At 40.0% G+C, this 15577-nt stretch overlaps 1 protein-coding gene across 4 annotated transcripts in view; it reads left to right on the forward strand.

Moving 5' to 3' along the window:
* Positions 1-331: 331 nt before the first annotated feature.
* Positions 332-15577, forward strand: part of TMEM255B (transmembrane protein 255B) — a 119323-nt gene continuing 104077 nt past the window's right edge. For all 4 annotated transcript variants that reach the window (XR_012638152.1, XM_074944848.1, XM_074944858.1 and 1 more), the window contains exons 1-3: positions 332-577; positions 9787-9929; positions 13993-14055. Coding sequence is in view for 3 of the 4 variants with exons in the window: in XM_074944848.1 (XP_074800949.1) it covers positions 517-577; positions 9787-9929; positions 13993-14055 (267 nt within the window). In the remaining variant the exon portion in view is untranslated. The remainder of the gene's footprint in view (positions 578-9786; positions 9930-13992; positions 14056-15577) is intronic.

Consider the following 15577-nt stretch of genomic DNA (forward strand, 5'->3'; position numbering starts at 1 on the left):
TTTCCTAACTTTGGACTGCTTGACTTTGTAACACCCCCATGACCCTTTAGTACTGTTTTGCGACGGCGGGGAGAACCCCCTTAGCGCCGGGCAGCAAAAATAGGGTAACACCCCAGGGGACGTTCACGCCCATTTCTCTCAGCAGCCCCCAGCCCAGGGAGCTGCAGCCCCACCCCTGCAGGGGGCAAAGGAGGAGCCGAGCAGGGCGGGGAGGGGGTCCCTGGAGGGTACAGGAAGGCGGGGCGGCGGGGGGAGGGAAGAGGCCGAGCGAGCGGCGGGGTGGGGCGGGGCGTGCATGCTGTTATCCCCCCTGCACAGGCTCCACAGCACTGAGGAGCCCGAGGTCAGTGCGGCTCCCTCCCTCGCTCCTCCCTCTGCTCCGGCGGCGGCCTCCCTCCGGCTGCTCCTCCGCGCCGCCTGCCAGTCCGGCGCTGGGGGGTTCGCCGGCGACTGGCTCGGAGCCGCGGGGCAGGGGCCAGGGGTTGGAGAGCAGCCGGGCAGCAGGGAGCAAAGAGGATGCAGCCGCCTCCTCCCGCTCCCCCGGTGCCGGCTCCGTTAGCCGTGTTGGATCCCACAGGTAGGTCCCGGCGCTGGGCACCCACAGCAGCAGCGGGCGCCCCCGGCCCGTGCCCAGAGGTGCCTTCGGGGCTGGGCTGCGGGGCAGAGGGCGGGCAGCTCCGGGCGCCAGGAGCCCAGCGGGGCGCTGAAGTTCCGGGGGCTGCTCGGTTCGCCCGGAGGTGGCGGCCCGTGGCCGGAAAGCCCCGCGCAGCGCACGCGGATTTGCTGGGGGGCTTCTCAGCTGTGACCGCGCCGCGCCTTCGCCCGACCCACTGCCGCTTAACCAGGTTCCCTGCGTTCTCCAACGTGCAGTCAAGCCATAACTTCCCTGCCCTGAGAGGACTGCAGTGCACATACATCTACTGGGGGGAAATTCACTGGGAAGGCTCCCTCTCCCCCAAACCCTGTAGCTGTGCAAGGAGTCTCACGCTGCTCAGAGAGTTGAGACACATAACCAGGCTTTCTTCTTTTTCAAATTTGGCTCGAAAACCGTTTTTAAATGTAATCTAGGTAGTTATAGTTACTCTTATGGCTGTTCGTTGTTTGTTTAACCAGACATGGGCAGAGATGCTAGGACTCACCTATGTAGCTGATACACTGAAAGCAATAAACTTGATGAGTATTATTAAGTTCTGGATTTGAGATTTCTGATTGCAGCATTGTGAGGATAGCATGAAAGTACTATTTCCCCTCTGACCCCTACCCAATATTGCAAATCTTAATTTTTCACAGGGAAAGATCTATTCTCTGGTAATCTCTATGGGATGCACTACTACTGATTTGCCTATTCCTTTATAAATGCTTGCACTTGCAATGAAGGATATCATTTTCTGCTCAGATGAAGCCCAGTTGATCACCTTCTTAAATAGCAATCTAAAAACATACCACAGAGTGCTAACAACTAAAAGAGCAATATGGAAAGAATGCAGAGATAGGTAATTCAGTTTGACATATAGAGTTTGTCTTTTACTATTTTAGTTAATACTCTTAAGGTTAAAAAAGGAACCTATTGTATATGGTGCAGTACTACGGGTGTTGGTGGGTCGTAATAATCCCATTGTCAATGTTATCATTCTGCTCTTTCTTGTCACTCTCATTTATCACATTAGGACATTTAAAAACATTTTGCTGTTGCATTATTTTCATGGAATTGCTGTGAGGATAATGTAACATAGAAATAAACTTTGTGCATGCATGCATATAGCTAATGTGGAAAAATATCCTTTTCTCTCTTTGCTGAAAATTAACAGTTGCTATGCCTGAGCAGTTTGGAGTGTCAGCATATCAGGGTAGAGTTAGTTTTGGCTCTTTTCCACTTACAGATGGTTTATGGCTGTGATGGGACTATACTGTATTCAGTAGTAGAAGCAATTCCACTCAAACTTTTGACTGGTGCTGTTGTAATATCCGCATGACAATTGGCTTTACTTTTTTACATTTTTACATTACAATTGTAATTGAGTGCCTCATTGCTAAACTAGTCTGTCTCTGAAAAGGGTTGTTTTCTGTTCCTAAATGTACAGTGTGTGTCCTGGAAAATATAAATTAAATGTAAAAGAGAAGTTAAATATTTGATTATTCCCCCAAAGTTCCTTAAAGTCAAGATAATCTAGAGAGTATCAGTGGTAGTTCTTGTGTATGGCATTCAATATGGTATAGGGAGACTTTGCCTTTACCCAGACATCAGGACAGCAGTCAAAAAAAATGTATTAGACCTTTATATTTTTATGTGGCAGTTTTGGAAAAAAACAGGGAATAAATGGTAATAGCAAAGATTTGTTTAGGATATTCTCTATGTGATGTAAGTATTTATTCAGTTAAACTGTCATTTTAACCATTGATTAGCTAGTCATTTAATTATTTATAGGTGAAACAATTGTTGCCAAAGCAATGAAGTCATAGTGATACTGCACAAGATCACTTACTGTAGCTAAACTATTTACAGTATTTAGGTAGTTTTTTCTTAAGGTCTACTCAAAAACTCAGCAACATTTTTTAAGGACTAGACTATACAGTATACTCATGGGTTCTACAACACAACTACATAACGGAGACAAGAGTCAGCACTGATAAAAGCTGCTAGCTTGTGCCTGGAAACAAATGCAGTTGCATATGGTTTAGTTCTAGCAGACTGGACAAGTCAAGCATTTAATCAGAAAAGAGGAAGTAATCAGCAAAAGCAGGGCTGATATCTTTTTTTTAAAACCTCTCAGCCCATCACATTTAGTTTTAGGAGGCAATGTAGGATTAGTTCAATGTCATTAGTATAGCACATTTTTTTTTAAAATACACAATGAAAAATGGGTTTCAGAGTAACAGCCGTGTTAGTCTGTATTCGCAAAAAGAAAAGGAGGACTTGTGGCACCTTAGAGACTAACCAATTTATTTGAGCATAAGCTTTCGTGAGCTACAGCTCACTTCATTGGATGTGAAAATAAATTGGTTAGTCTCTAAGGTGCCACAAGTACTCCTTTTCTTTTTACAATGGAAAAATATAGCCAAGGAAGATATGGCATTGAAGGGAAGACTGGAATAATGAAACATTATTACTTTAGCCCCAAAGACATACAAATCTCATTCCTTAAATATTAGCTTCATAGCTACAAAATATTAGATGCAAAGCCTGTATTAGCCCTTTCATATTATATGTTATGTTACACAAGGTTAACTTGTATTGCATGATTCTTTGTAACATCATGTAATATAAAACATTGAAAATGTAACCTTTTCCCCTTACAAATCTTTCTCCTATAGATCAAGGATGTTAATATACATTGCGTTCAATATTAATTAGAGACAAGTCTCTTCACATCTACATCTCCTTGACTAGAGCAAGGCGACAAAATGGTGTGGTGTTGATCTCCCAGTAAGTGTGATTTGTCCTCTGCATTTCCTCCGTTGCCAAATTCATTCCCTTTATTTTTCCCATAGACTTCCAAAGGGTCTGCTTGCAGGAGACTGTTCATTGGTTTTAACAGGAGTACGTGCATTAGCAAAGCAAGGTGGATTTAGACCTTTTGGAGTTGGACTGTAGATTATAGATGGCTTTTCTAGCTCTGACAAATTATGCATCACAGATCTTTCTTTCCCCACACCTTCCATCACAGACCCAGTGTATCCTAAAGTTATACCTCCCCCTTTGCAAGCCTCACCTTTCCCTTTTCCAAACCCATGCCTCCACCTCTAGGGTTGCATCGTTTCACTCTGGCAGAAACTGAACTAAGGTCTTCCCACCAAATCATACGTCTTTTGTCAATGCGGAGACACACTTCCCCGAATATACTTCTGCTGGCTGTTGTGAAAAGGGGTTCTCCAGTATATTTTCCTCAATTCCTGATTGATTGACAGGGGGTTCTCTGACTCTGTTTCCCCGTCTTTAGGGTGCTGGGAAGGGTTTGAACATCACTGTGTTCCTCTGTTGACTCTAGGAATGATGATCTGTACTTCTTATCCAACCCAACTGCTGTATGTGTATGTAAGCTCTACATGCCTTTCTCCTCCTGTCTCTGACCTGCTTGGAAGAGGAGATTCTATTTTCTCTTCTATGTGTCCTGATGGCTTTCTTTCTCCTCTGATGGAGGTGGGATTAGTGTGGTTTAGGTCCTCAAATAGATACTTAGCCTGATAAATGTTTATTAGGCAGAGCAGAGAGTACTATTGGGTTATTGCTTTTCTTGGGCAGTTTAGGACCATACCTGGTGGAGCACGGATCAGTGATGTGAAGGTTAGCATTTTCTGTGTATCTCATCTATGTCTTGGATTTTTTTATAGTATCGCTGTGGTATCTATGCATTGTTATCACACTGCCAGCCAAGATTGATGAACATTACCATCAAATGTAATGCTGGTGGTAATTTGTGACCGTCCTCATTTGATCCTTGATTAGAGCAGGGGCTCTAGTAAAGATGACTCTATTCAGGGGACACCATCACAGGGCCTAATCACACCAGCCACACTATCAGAGGCTCATTCACCTGTACATCTACCAATGTGATATATGCCATCATGTGCCAGCAATGCCCCTCTGCCATGTACATTGGGCAAACTGGACAGTCTCTACTTAAAAGAATAAATGGACACAAATCAGATGTCAAGAATTATAACATTCATAAACCAGTCGGAGAACACTTCAGTCTCTCTGGTCACTCGATTTCTGATCTCAAAGTGAGTATCCTTCAACAAAAAAAACTTCAAAAACAGACTCCAATGAGAGACTGCTGAATTGGAATTAATTTGCAAATTGGATACAATTAACTTAGGCTTGATTATCACTTCAAAAGGTTTTCTCTCCCCCCACCCCACTCTCCTGTTGGTAATAGCTCATCTTAAGTGATCACTCTCCTTACAATGGATATTTTTTTCATGGTCTGTGTGTATATATAAAAATCTCCTCACTGTACTTTCCACTTTATGCATCCGATGAAGTGAGCTGTAGCTCACGAAAGCTTATGCTCAAATAAATTGGTTAGTCTCTAAGGTGCCACAAGTGTATTCCTTTTCTTTTTGCGAATACAGACTAGCACGGCTGCTACTCTGAAACCTGTCTACTGAGAAGACTTTCCTTTCATTTGCTTGATTCTTGGAATGGTGAGATACTAATAGAAAATTGGGGCATTCCAGTGAGGGACAATTTAATATTTTACAATTCCATCTTGAGTCACTATGCATCAGTTAACAGGGACTGACTAATTGCTACTGAGAGTGACTTCAGCAATAGCAGGTTGGACAGTTAATGGGTTTGATGAACAATCTCCTGTCCTTGCAGGGGCAGCTGCACTGAAGAAGAATTTGCCCTTAGAAAGGATTGGCAGCACTACTATCTCATTCGTTACCTAGTTGTTCCAAAGGCCACTTTAATTCATGGCTGACACTCTGTAACAGCCCTTGCCAATGGAGACTGACTGAGGTGTATGCTGAATCAGACCCTAACAGTCTTCTCCCTCAGTACCACAGGAATACTTCTGACTGAGCAATTTTGAATTGTTTTTGGCTGCAGGTAACTGTAGCTGAACCCTTCCTGCCCCACAATGAGTAGCTATATTAAAAGAAAATCCCAAACATATTGTATCTGCCCTCTAAAAAGCAAACAAAAGCTATGGACATTTTTTTTGAAAATGGCAGCAGTGCTGCCGTCAGTAAAATAGTAGCAGAAGGAAAATAATAAAGCTTTGTTCTTGTAGCGCTGTTCATTTGAAGATCTCAAACTGCTTTACAAATAAGCCGAATAAACGTTTATCAGGCAAAGTACCTAGTTGAGGCTCTAAACCACACAAATAGTTTAACATTCTCTGTGTATGTAGTTCAGGATAAGCATTACATACATTTAAAATATTAATATTCTGTTAAGACAATATTAAATGATCTCAGTAAACACCAGAGTTGCCAATATACATTACAGCCCAGGCCATTGGAGCATTGGAAATGCTGAGTCTCACAGGTGAATTGGATGGTGTTCTTTTCCCTGCAATGTTTATCAAGGCACTTGGTATTGTTGAGATTGTAAAAAGTCTTCATGTTTTTTGTTTTTTAAGGCAAGGCCATATGTGCTGCCTTAAACTTATGCATGCATGTCTCACTGATGTAAAATTATACAGAAATTTTTCAAAACTGTCTGTAGTATAAGTTTTATAAGTAATTTTTCATTACTGGGAATTTTACAAACAAGCACAGAATTTTGAGGAAGTATATAAATTGTTTGGTAGATTACATACTAAGGTCCATTTTGAACATAAAACATTTCTATATTAGTTCTTTTTGGAAACTACTGATTCTGAGGAGACCAAATGATTGAGACTTCATTTTATTTTCTGGTGTGATTTTTTGCTGGCTTTGAAGTGTCATTGGAATGAAGATTCAAAATTCAGAACATTAGTCTGACCCTCAAGAATGCTGGTCACATTGGAGTTGTGCTCCAGTTCTTTCTTCTTTGAAATGAAATGTTGTTCTTGAACAGTAGCATTCATTGAAAATACTTTGCTAGAGATGTGCCTATAAAGGTAGCAGACTTCTAAGATAAGAGAGCTTTTTCAGGGTAATAAGAAAAGGAGGACTTGTGGCACCTTAGAGACTAACAAATTTATTTGAGCATAAGCTTTCGTGAGCTACAGCTCACTTCAGCGGCTGCATGCAGTGGAAAATACAGTGGGGAGATTAATGTACACAGAGAACATGAAACAGTGGGTGTTACCATACACACTGTAATGAGAGTGATCAGGTAAGGTGAGCTATTTCCAGCAGGAGAGGGGAAAAAAAAAAGTGACTATCCTAATTTTGTCCTTTGAATCACAGTATTTCTTATGTAGTTTGTGTACATTACACATTTTATAAGGAATTAATTTAAATATTTATGTAAGAACTTGACAAAGCTACTAACACGTGTAGATGTGAATGTGTATCTCCCTCTTTAGTTCCTTTCACCTTCTCTTCCTTATCTGGGCAGTTTGCTTGAGGATTGGCGTGTGTATGTCTCGGGGGTGGAGGTCAGTGGGAGCTTTCTTTTCTCTCTTGGTTTGTTCTTTGTTTTTATGTGATGTGTTAGCTTGAGGGCAGGGGAATAAAAGTTCCCAGTTCTGCACCAATATACACTCGGCACTGGAGAGAGGTTGGAAGGGAGTTGGGGGGAGGCTTAAGGAGGGGAATGGTCACATGCCAGATGAGAATTGCTATAGGAGCTCTGCTCTCTCCTTGGCCCTGTCATGCCCTCTTCCACCACAACATGCATCCTATTCTGGGGATAAGGGGGGGACTGGCATAGTGCCTGGCTCTCTTTAAAATAGTTGAGAATTCTCCTCCACTAGGGGAATTCTCATCTGGCCAACTGTGGCCAGATTATGTCCCCTTGGCGCTGCTGAGGTGGTGGAAGGAGGGCAGAAGTGGGGCTGAGAACCCTTTTCTGTTTATCTTTTTGTGAGAGAGGTTTTTTTTTGTTAGTGTAGGTTCAAAGATGACACTGTATGTGGAAGGTTATGGTGAGCAAAGGCACTGAGGTTACTGAAGACTCTCAGGGTGAAATATCAGAAAATCCCTTTGGCTTCCATTGAAAAATACTTGAGCAGCATAGATGGAATGACTAATTTAGAAACCTCTTGCAAGCGGGCTTGGTTGGTTAATGCCTGATCTGTTGTGACTAAGGCTGACAGTTGATGATTCTGAAGTGCCATCATGCAAATTTGACATGTGGTTGGATGAAGATGCCTGGCTGTTTCTATACAGATATTCAGTGGTCACTAGCCTCAAGCAGAATAAAGATGTGGGCCAATAGCTGTGATATTTTCATGTTCCTTGTAATGAAGGAGTTAGTTAACCATGGAGATGAGTTTGTTCAAGCATATGGCTGTTTCCTGTATCCATGGGGCTGTACCAAGTTTTGTGGTTTCTGGTTACACAGTAGGCCTCATAGATGAGTATGGTAAACTGGTGCTGGCAATGCAGTTGAAGTCCTCCTGGATTAGAATCCTTGGGAATTTTCAATGTACATTTGGACATCAGATTGAATAGTCTGGTCTGTGTGCTCCTTGAAGTAATGGATTGTCTTGATTTCCCCCCCCCCCCCCCCCGAGACTTGAGGAGTGCCTTAACAGGATCAGCCATAAGCTTAAATTGGGTCTACAACTCTCTCAATATTTGGTGTTTTTCTTAAAGTCCCAGATCCTGGAGTCATGGGATTATGTGAGAATCTGAGCTTTATTTTTAAAAAAAATAGTTTCTAGGCTTTATATTTTCATTGAAAATGTGAAATCTTAGAGCTCAAAAACAAGAAGGCAGATAACCGTATCCTCCAAAAAATATTTTTAAAAATCTCATTGTTTTTAAGATAGTTTTTGACTTTGGGTGGCAACCTGACTCATGGTTTTTGAATGCTTGAGGTTGGCCATACTGGGTCAGCTTTAGTGTCGTGGATTTGTAGATCAGCCTATTGAAAGATCTGACCATACCCTCATGTATTTCGGTGCATGGGTTATTCCACGCTTCTCTCCTTCCTTACCACCAATGGACCACCATAGATTAAATGTTATTGCCAAAAGCTGAATCATCTGGGGCACAGATTGGGGAGGAGATGACTGGAGTCACCTGGATTAATTTCTAATTGTCTGTTGTTTCCTTCAGTAAAGCAGAGCACACTTCATACCAAAGAAAATATTTGACGTGTTTACTGGTTCTGTTTGAGGAATGTCAACAAACATCTCAGTTTTTATATATGTGTTCATAAAAAATCATTGATGAATTGTTTTGCAAACTTAATCTGTTCTGTGGTGTGGGATTTGAAATTCAAAAACAGAGCTGTGTTCCTCAGTTTTATTTGGTCACACTGTATTGCTTCTGTTCCTTGATAGGCTCCTTGTTTGCTATTTCTCCCTCTGGTTCCTTTTTTTCACATTTTCCCACAGTGGACTCCTTCTCTTTTGTTCATTTTGAATGTTAAGAGGGTGTATTTTTAGATGGCTATAGTGATTTATTGTATTTTTTTTAAAATATGTTTTTACAGAATTGTGGTGAGCTATGGGCAGGAGCTCTATAATAATAATTTTAAAACCTAGAGTTGCAACTAAAAGATACACTTCTGCCTCAAAGTTAAAACAACAACAACAACAACAAAATAAGGTTAAATGCCTTAGAGCAGGCTGACTACAGTAGGATTATCTGCAATCTTTTACTCCTGTGTACTTGAGTCCAAATTGAAATGGGATTAAATAAATTCCACAGAGCAGTTCCTGTTAAATAAAATAGTATATGTATAATCTATCACAAATTCATTATCTGCTGTACTTCTTTACTTCAGAAGATACCAACTGGTTTGCTTACCTGATAAATATAAAGAGAAAAAATATTTCATGATAACACAGCAGAGCTTCTGCTAAGCTTCTTTAAAATGTACATATTTATGTGTTGTCCATATAGAGGAATTTTGCCTAGGTGAGGATGGTTTGAGGTCTGCAGAATTGGCCTACAGATGTGAACAACTTCATTGCAAGATTTACCACAGATAACTGAAAATATTATTGTCACTTCAGCTTAATAAAACCTCATCTTGTATGTGTGCACAATGTATTCAAGTTTACTAAGCTCCAGCTAATCTTGATATAATTTAAGATCCTCTCTCTGCTGCAAAATATTCTCCCTTGTTGGGGGAAAGGGTTAAAAATGAAATAGCTGGAATGAGCTTTTATTTCATACTTGTACTGCTAAGATTGCAATGAAAAGCTATTTTATATTTGTTTCCCCCAACAGGACAGTTTGCAAAACGAAAGAAGACTTCGCTTTGGTTCACGGTTTCTCTGCTGGTAGTGTCTGTGTTCGTACTGACCATAGGACTTGCAGCTACTACAAGAACAGAAAATGTTACCGTTGGAGGCTATTACCCAGGAATCATTGTGCGTAGAGAAATGTATTTTAGATTATCCATTATTACCGATACACTATTATGGCATAGACACAAGCAACCACAATTGATGAGGGAAATTTCAAATCCTGTTGCATTACTGGTGAGGGAAAACCTAAGGTGCATAATGTTTAGATCTAGTTCTGTTATGTTTGTGATTCAGATGTAGGCCCTAATCCTGCAACGTGCGCATGAGAGCGGACCACTGTGCCTGTGTGGAACCTCATTGAATTTAACAGCTTTCTGGACAGGCACATGGACTCAATTTCAAGAATGGGCCATAATTTTCTACTGTATGTTAGTAATGACTTTCAAACCACTTAATGCATTATCACACCCTTGATTCTTAACTGGACTTTTAAATCGTCATTTAGTAAAAGAACGAATATAAGTACCAATAAATACTCTGCTTTTAACGACTTCAAAAGATAGTTTAGCATTGACTTTAATTTCATTGACTTCAATAGGATGGATCATTCACTTGCTTAAAGTTAAGCACATGCTTAAGTACACTGCTGAATTGGGACCAGAATGACTTTGTGTACTATTTGCTCTTGTTCATAATATAATCATACATTTTAAGAAGAGGGATGAGTATCTGTTAAAACTAATGTATAAATTTTGCATTGCCAATAGTTATTTGTAAATTACAATTCTTCTTTCTAACTAAGTTCTCTAATATGTTAAATTCATGCTGAGAATTTATTTGTTGGAAGGATTAATTTTAGGGTAATAATCTATAATAAGTGGTGTTTAAAAATGGAATTAAAATTAGTTCCAGGAATAAAATTTTAAAAGAATGCATTGTCCTTGGATCAGATTAAAATATGTAGACTAATACAATGGCATAGTCTTTAAATAGTTGTAAATGAAATTAAAACATTTAAAAGAATAAACTTTCTGCAGTCATTGCCTTAGAGGAAATTTAATGGGTAATAACTAATAAAGTTCATGTGCACAAAGCAGTTAATTATAGCAATTAGTTTATTTTAGGGAGAAAACGTCTGTGTACTAAACAAAAAATATATTGCTCTAGAGCATTTTTTAAAAATTAAAAGTGTTATAGGTTTTTATTTAATAGGCTGATAGAATAGCTAGAAATGTTCAGAATGATTTGCAAATGAAAACCTTTTAATAATGATTTTTCCCTCTATTTCGTTTTAAGGCTGTTAGAGCTGACGACATTTTGTAAAAGCATGGTTATATTTTGCACATTTGTGGTTGATCGTTGTAGTAACCGAGAAAGAGCAAAAATAATGAGGAGTCCTTGTGGCACCTTAGAGACTAACAAATTCATTTGGGCATAAGCATTTGTAATACATCAATGTCACCTGTATTGATACAATTACAGCTTCTGATATTGTGAGCTTCAACTCCCATTCACTTCCGTGAGAGCTGAAGAAGCTGAGCACCTTGCGGAAAGCATTATCTAAGAGGAGTATTAACATACCTATTCTGGTTCCATTTTTCCTTCACTAGTAACATTTCATTCACAAAGTCTGACCGACTGTTCCTTTACTGCTGTGTGAAAGCAGCATACAATACATAGATTTATGGTGCATTAGCTTAGGAAGTATCTGAGCAGCTGAAAATGCAAACGTTTGTAAGGTAAGATTATGGTTTTTCATTCTTGATGTGATAAACTAAATGTTTGTTTTTATGGAGCAATGAAAAAATAAGACTGCTTGTGAAGAGAGAAATTTAAATTGGAATTTAAAAAAAGGGTGGTGGTGGCTTGCTCCCATGGAATTCAGTAACAATGCTCTTACTTCAGTGGGACAGGATAGGGCACCAAAGGTGCATTAGGCTTAGCTCAAGTGACTTTTTGGTCTTTTTAAAAGAATATTATGCAAAATGACTTAAGCCCCCAGTTCTCTTAACACTACCAAAACTACTTCTAACTTGCATAAAATTACTTGTGTGCATAAATATTTATAGGACTAGGGATTTAGTAATTTATTCCATTATTGAAAAAAATCCCTTTATCTACATCTTTAGTTTATATTAATTATCAATTTTAGTGGCCCTGATCCTACAAATGACTGCATGTAGGAAGACTTCTGTGCCCACATGGAGTTCCACTGAAGTTTATGGAGCTCTGCATGGGCTCCGATTTCCACCTGTGTCAAGCAGCTTGTAGGATCAGACCCAGAGCTTGTTCAAAAAACAAACAAATGAACAACCCCATCAGCCAAACAACCAACCAAAGGAACCCCTGACAGCATCCCCTCTCACCTGCTGTAAATGCTGTGTGTGATGGTGGTAATTATTATTTTGTTTGTTATAGTAGCACCTAGAGACTCACTGAGATGGGAGCCCCATTGTGCCTGGCACTGGGGAGACAGACGGCCCCTGCCCCAGAGAGCTTACTATCCGACTAGACAAGGCAGATGTGGGATTTGACATACAAACAGCGGGAACATTGTGATGGCTTACAAACTCCCCAATGTCTATGCCGTGATTTTTTTTTTTTTTTTGGTGGCATTTATTTATTCTTTTGTTTGTTCATCCATCCATCCATCCATCCTGTTTTGTCCCATGATGGGGTAGGGGCTGTTAAAAAGGGATTAGATGAACCGAAAGGTGGGGAGAGGAGACATTGAAGTGGGGGAGTAAGAAAAGAAGGCATGGAGGAAAGGTGGCATGGAGGAAAGGTGGCATGCGGATGAGGTAAAGTGACCGTGTCGAAGTAAGCAGCCAACCAGCAGAAGGGAAAGGATGCCCAGAGTAAAATCTGGGGAAAGAGTTTGATGACCTTATTAGCCTCTAGAGGTTCCTGTTGCAGCTGCTTCAGTGTTTGTTGCTGTCTAGTCTCTGGTTGGCTCGTCCCAGGAAATTCTCTTTTTTTTCCCAATCTCACGTGGGCCCTGGTATAGGTCTGGTTCAAGATGGGGTCTGGTTGGAAGGGGTAACCCTGGCTGAGTCTTATTTCCCTGTCCTCCCTCCCCTCATGGTTCAGCTGCCTCTGTGTTTGCTTCCAGCTGGTTCCTCCCAGGAGTGGGGGCTGTCCCATGCAATTCTGGCTTTGAGGGTATTTCTCCACTGCAGCTGGGAGATGTGGTTCCCAGCACAAGTAGAAAGACTTATGCTAGCTCAGCTTGAGCTAGTGCCTAAAAATGGCGGTGTGGAGGTTTCGACTGACAGAGACTCAGGGTAACCACCCGAGGTCAATCCTGCCCACCGCTTGGTCCAAGCTTGGATGGCTAGCCCAAGCTGTGACCAGTGCCACAATGCCCGTGCTGCTATCTTTAGGACGCTAGCTCAACCTGAGCTAGTGCCAGTTTGTCCCCCAGTGCTTTGAATCACATCTTCTTCCCACTGCAGTGTAGACGTATTCTGTGAGGAAGGGGTAACTCCAGCTGAACTTCATTCTCCCTCTCGTCCAGCTTTTGGTGCAGCTACCGCAGGTGTGGCTGTTGGCTGTGGGACGTACGGTAGGAGAAACTCTGTACTCTTTAGCAATTTAAAAACATCTTTTTCTTAGGACCTGCAATATTTTGCAATTTTTTTAAAAAAAGTAAACATTAGGATTTTGGGGACTTGCATTAAAATAAAACATCTATTTTCTGAAGAAGTTGCCGTTGTCTCTTGCAGTTTCATAATGTCATTTCAAAGAAGGTGTCCTAAATATGTATACTTTTATAGTACAACCCATGGGTGGAACAAATGTGAAGTGTCATGTTTTTCTGTATAATTTATTGTTGCTTTAAAATAGACATAAAAATTACTTATGTTATTGAACATTGACTACTGTTTGTATTTTCTTGGTCCAAACTCCACGTTGACACCAATGGGAAGATTTGCCTTGAATAAAGAAAGCAAAGTTGGCCACACGGGAACTGCTAAAATATAAGAAAAGTCCCATTCTGATTGTTCCCTGTTGCATCACATAATTTCTGGCCAGTAATAATTTTATACTAAATATTTTGCTCTTTCTCACAAATTGTTTTAGTTGGTTTATCTGCCCAACATCTCACCTTAAATATTGTAACATTCTTGCATGTTGCCAAATAAGCTGACCTGGTGTGTTTCTGTTGGTTTGTTCTTTGCCTTAGCTTGGCTTCGGATCTTTCCTAGGGATTATTGGAATCAACCTGGTAGAGAACAGAAGGCAAATGGTAAGCAACAACACTTTTTTTTTCTTTTTCTTTTTTAATATTAAAATGTGTTAAAGGCTTAATTGAAGAAAAAGAACGGATTTACTATCTGTAGTTGCCATGACTGACTCCTGCAGTTCTTAGTCCCAGGGTCAATTGATTTAAATCCCTGCTTTTAATCATGATTTTAAATCTGCAAGCAGGACACCTGGATTTTTATCATGTTTTGCATTTGTACTTTAGTTATTTTCCTAAAGAAAACTGACAACCATTAAAACATGTTGATTTGCAACTAAATATAGTCAGAATCAAAGTTTTCCCCCAAGCCAATGGTTCACCGGGCTGACATTGTTAAGGCATGTCATTTTCATAGCCAATGGTACACAAGGGAGTGATGTGGCCAGCATCATATCTGACTGCCCTAACTCAATGGATCTGATACCCATTTTGCAGCTGGGTGAACTGGAAGGGGCCTTCTTTTTGCTGATCAGGAAGATACGCTATATCTATATACATCAATTTAAACAATTATATTGCTTGACTTAAATTTATTCAGATCTTTAATTTTTACATATTTTACATTAATTATGTTAGAAAATGGTGAATGATGCATTTCTAATTTACTAGATTAATTTTTTACTTGTGGTTTGTGTCAAGCTTTATTTGGATGGAAATTCAGATTCAATTAAAATGCACAAAAGGTTTATTTAATTAAAAAAATTAAAATGCCAATCTTAAATCTTGGGTCGAGTGCTGTAGCTATCTTTAGAAATTTCACATTGGTATCTTCTTTGCGTTTTGTCAAATCTGCTGTGAAGGTGTTCTTAAAGCGAACATGTGGTGGGTCATCATTCGAGACTCCTATAACATGAAATACATGGCAGAATGCCGGTAAAACAGAGCAGGAGACGTACAGTTTCCCCCGAAGGAGTTCAGTCACAAATTTAATTAACGCCTTTATTTTTTTAACGAGCGTCTTGGAAGCATGTCTTCTGGAATGGTGACCGAAGCACAAAGGGGTATACGAATGTTTAGCGTATCTGGCACATAAATACCTTGCAATGCAGGCTACAAAAGTGCCATGCAAATGCCTGTTCGTTTCTTATTTACAATGTTACCAGAAAGAGAGGGCAGCATTATCTCCCGTAAATGTAAATAAACTTGTTTCTCTTAGTGATTGGCTGAACAAGAAGTAGGACTGAGTGTACTTGTAGACTCTAAAATTTTACTTTGGTTTGTTTTTTGAGTGCAATTATGTAATAAAAAAATTGGCATTTGTAAATTGCACTTTCACAATAAAGAGATTGCACTACAGTACTTGTATGAGATGAATTGAAAAATACTGTTACTTTTGTTTATAATTTTTATAGTATAAATATTTGTAATCAACAATAATAAAGTGAGCACTGTGCACTTTTTATTCTGTGTTGTAATTGAAATCAATATATTTGAAGTGTTCTGAGTTACTCACATGGGTTAACTGTGATTAATCACAGTTTAATAGCCCTAATTTTTATCTACGCTCCTTAGTCCTTTCTCAGAA

The sequence above is a fragment of the Natator depressus genome, chromosome 1 (assembly GCF_965152275.1).
Source record: "Natator depressus isolate rNatDep1 chromosome 1, rNatDep2.hap1, whole genome shotgun sequence".
NCBI classification, from domain to species: Eukaryota; Metazoa; Chordata; order Testudines; family Cheloniidae; genus Natator; species Natator depressus.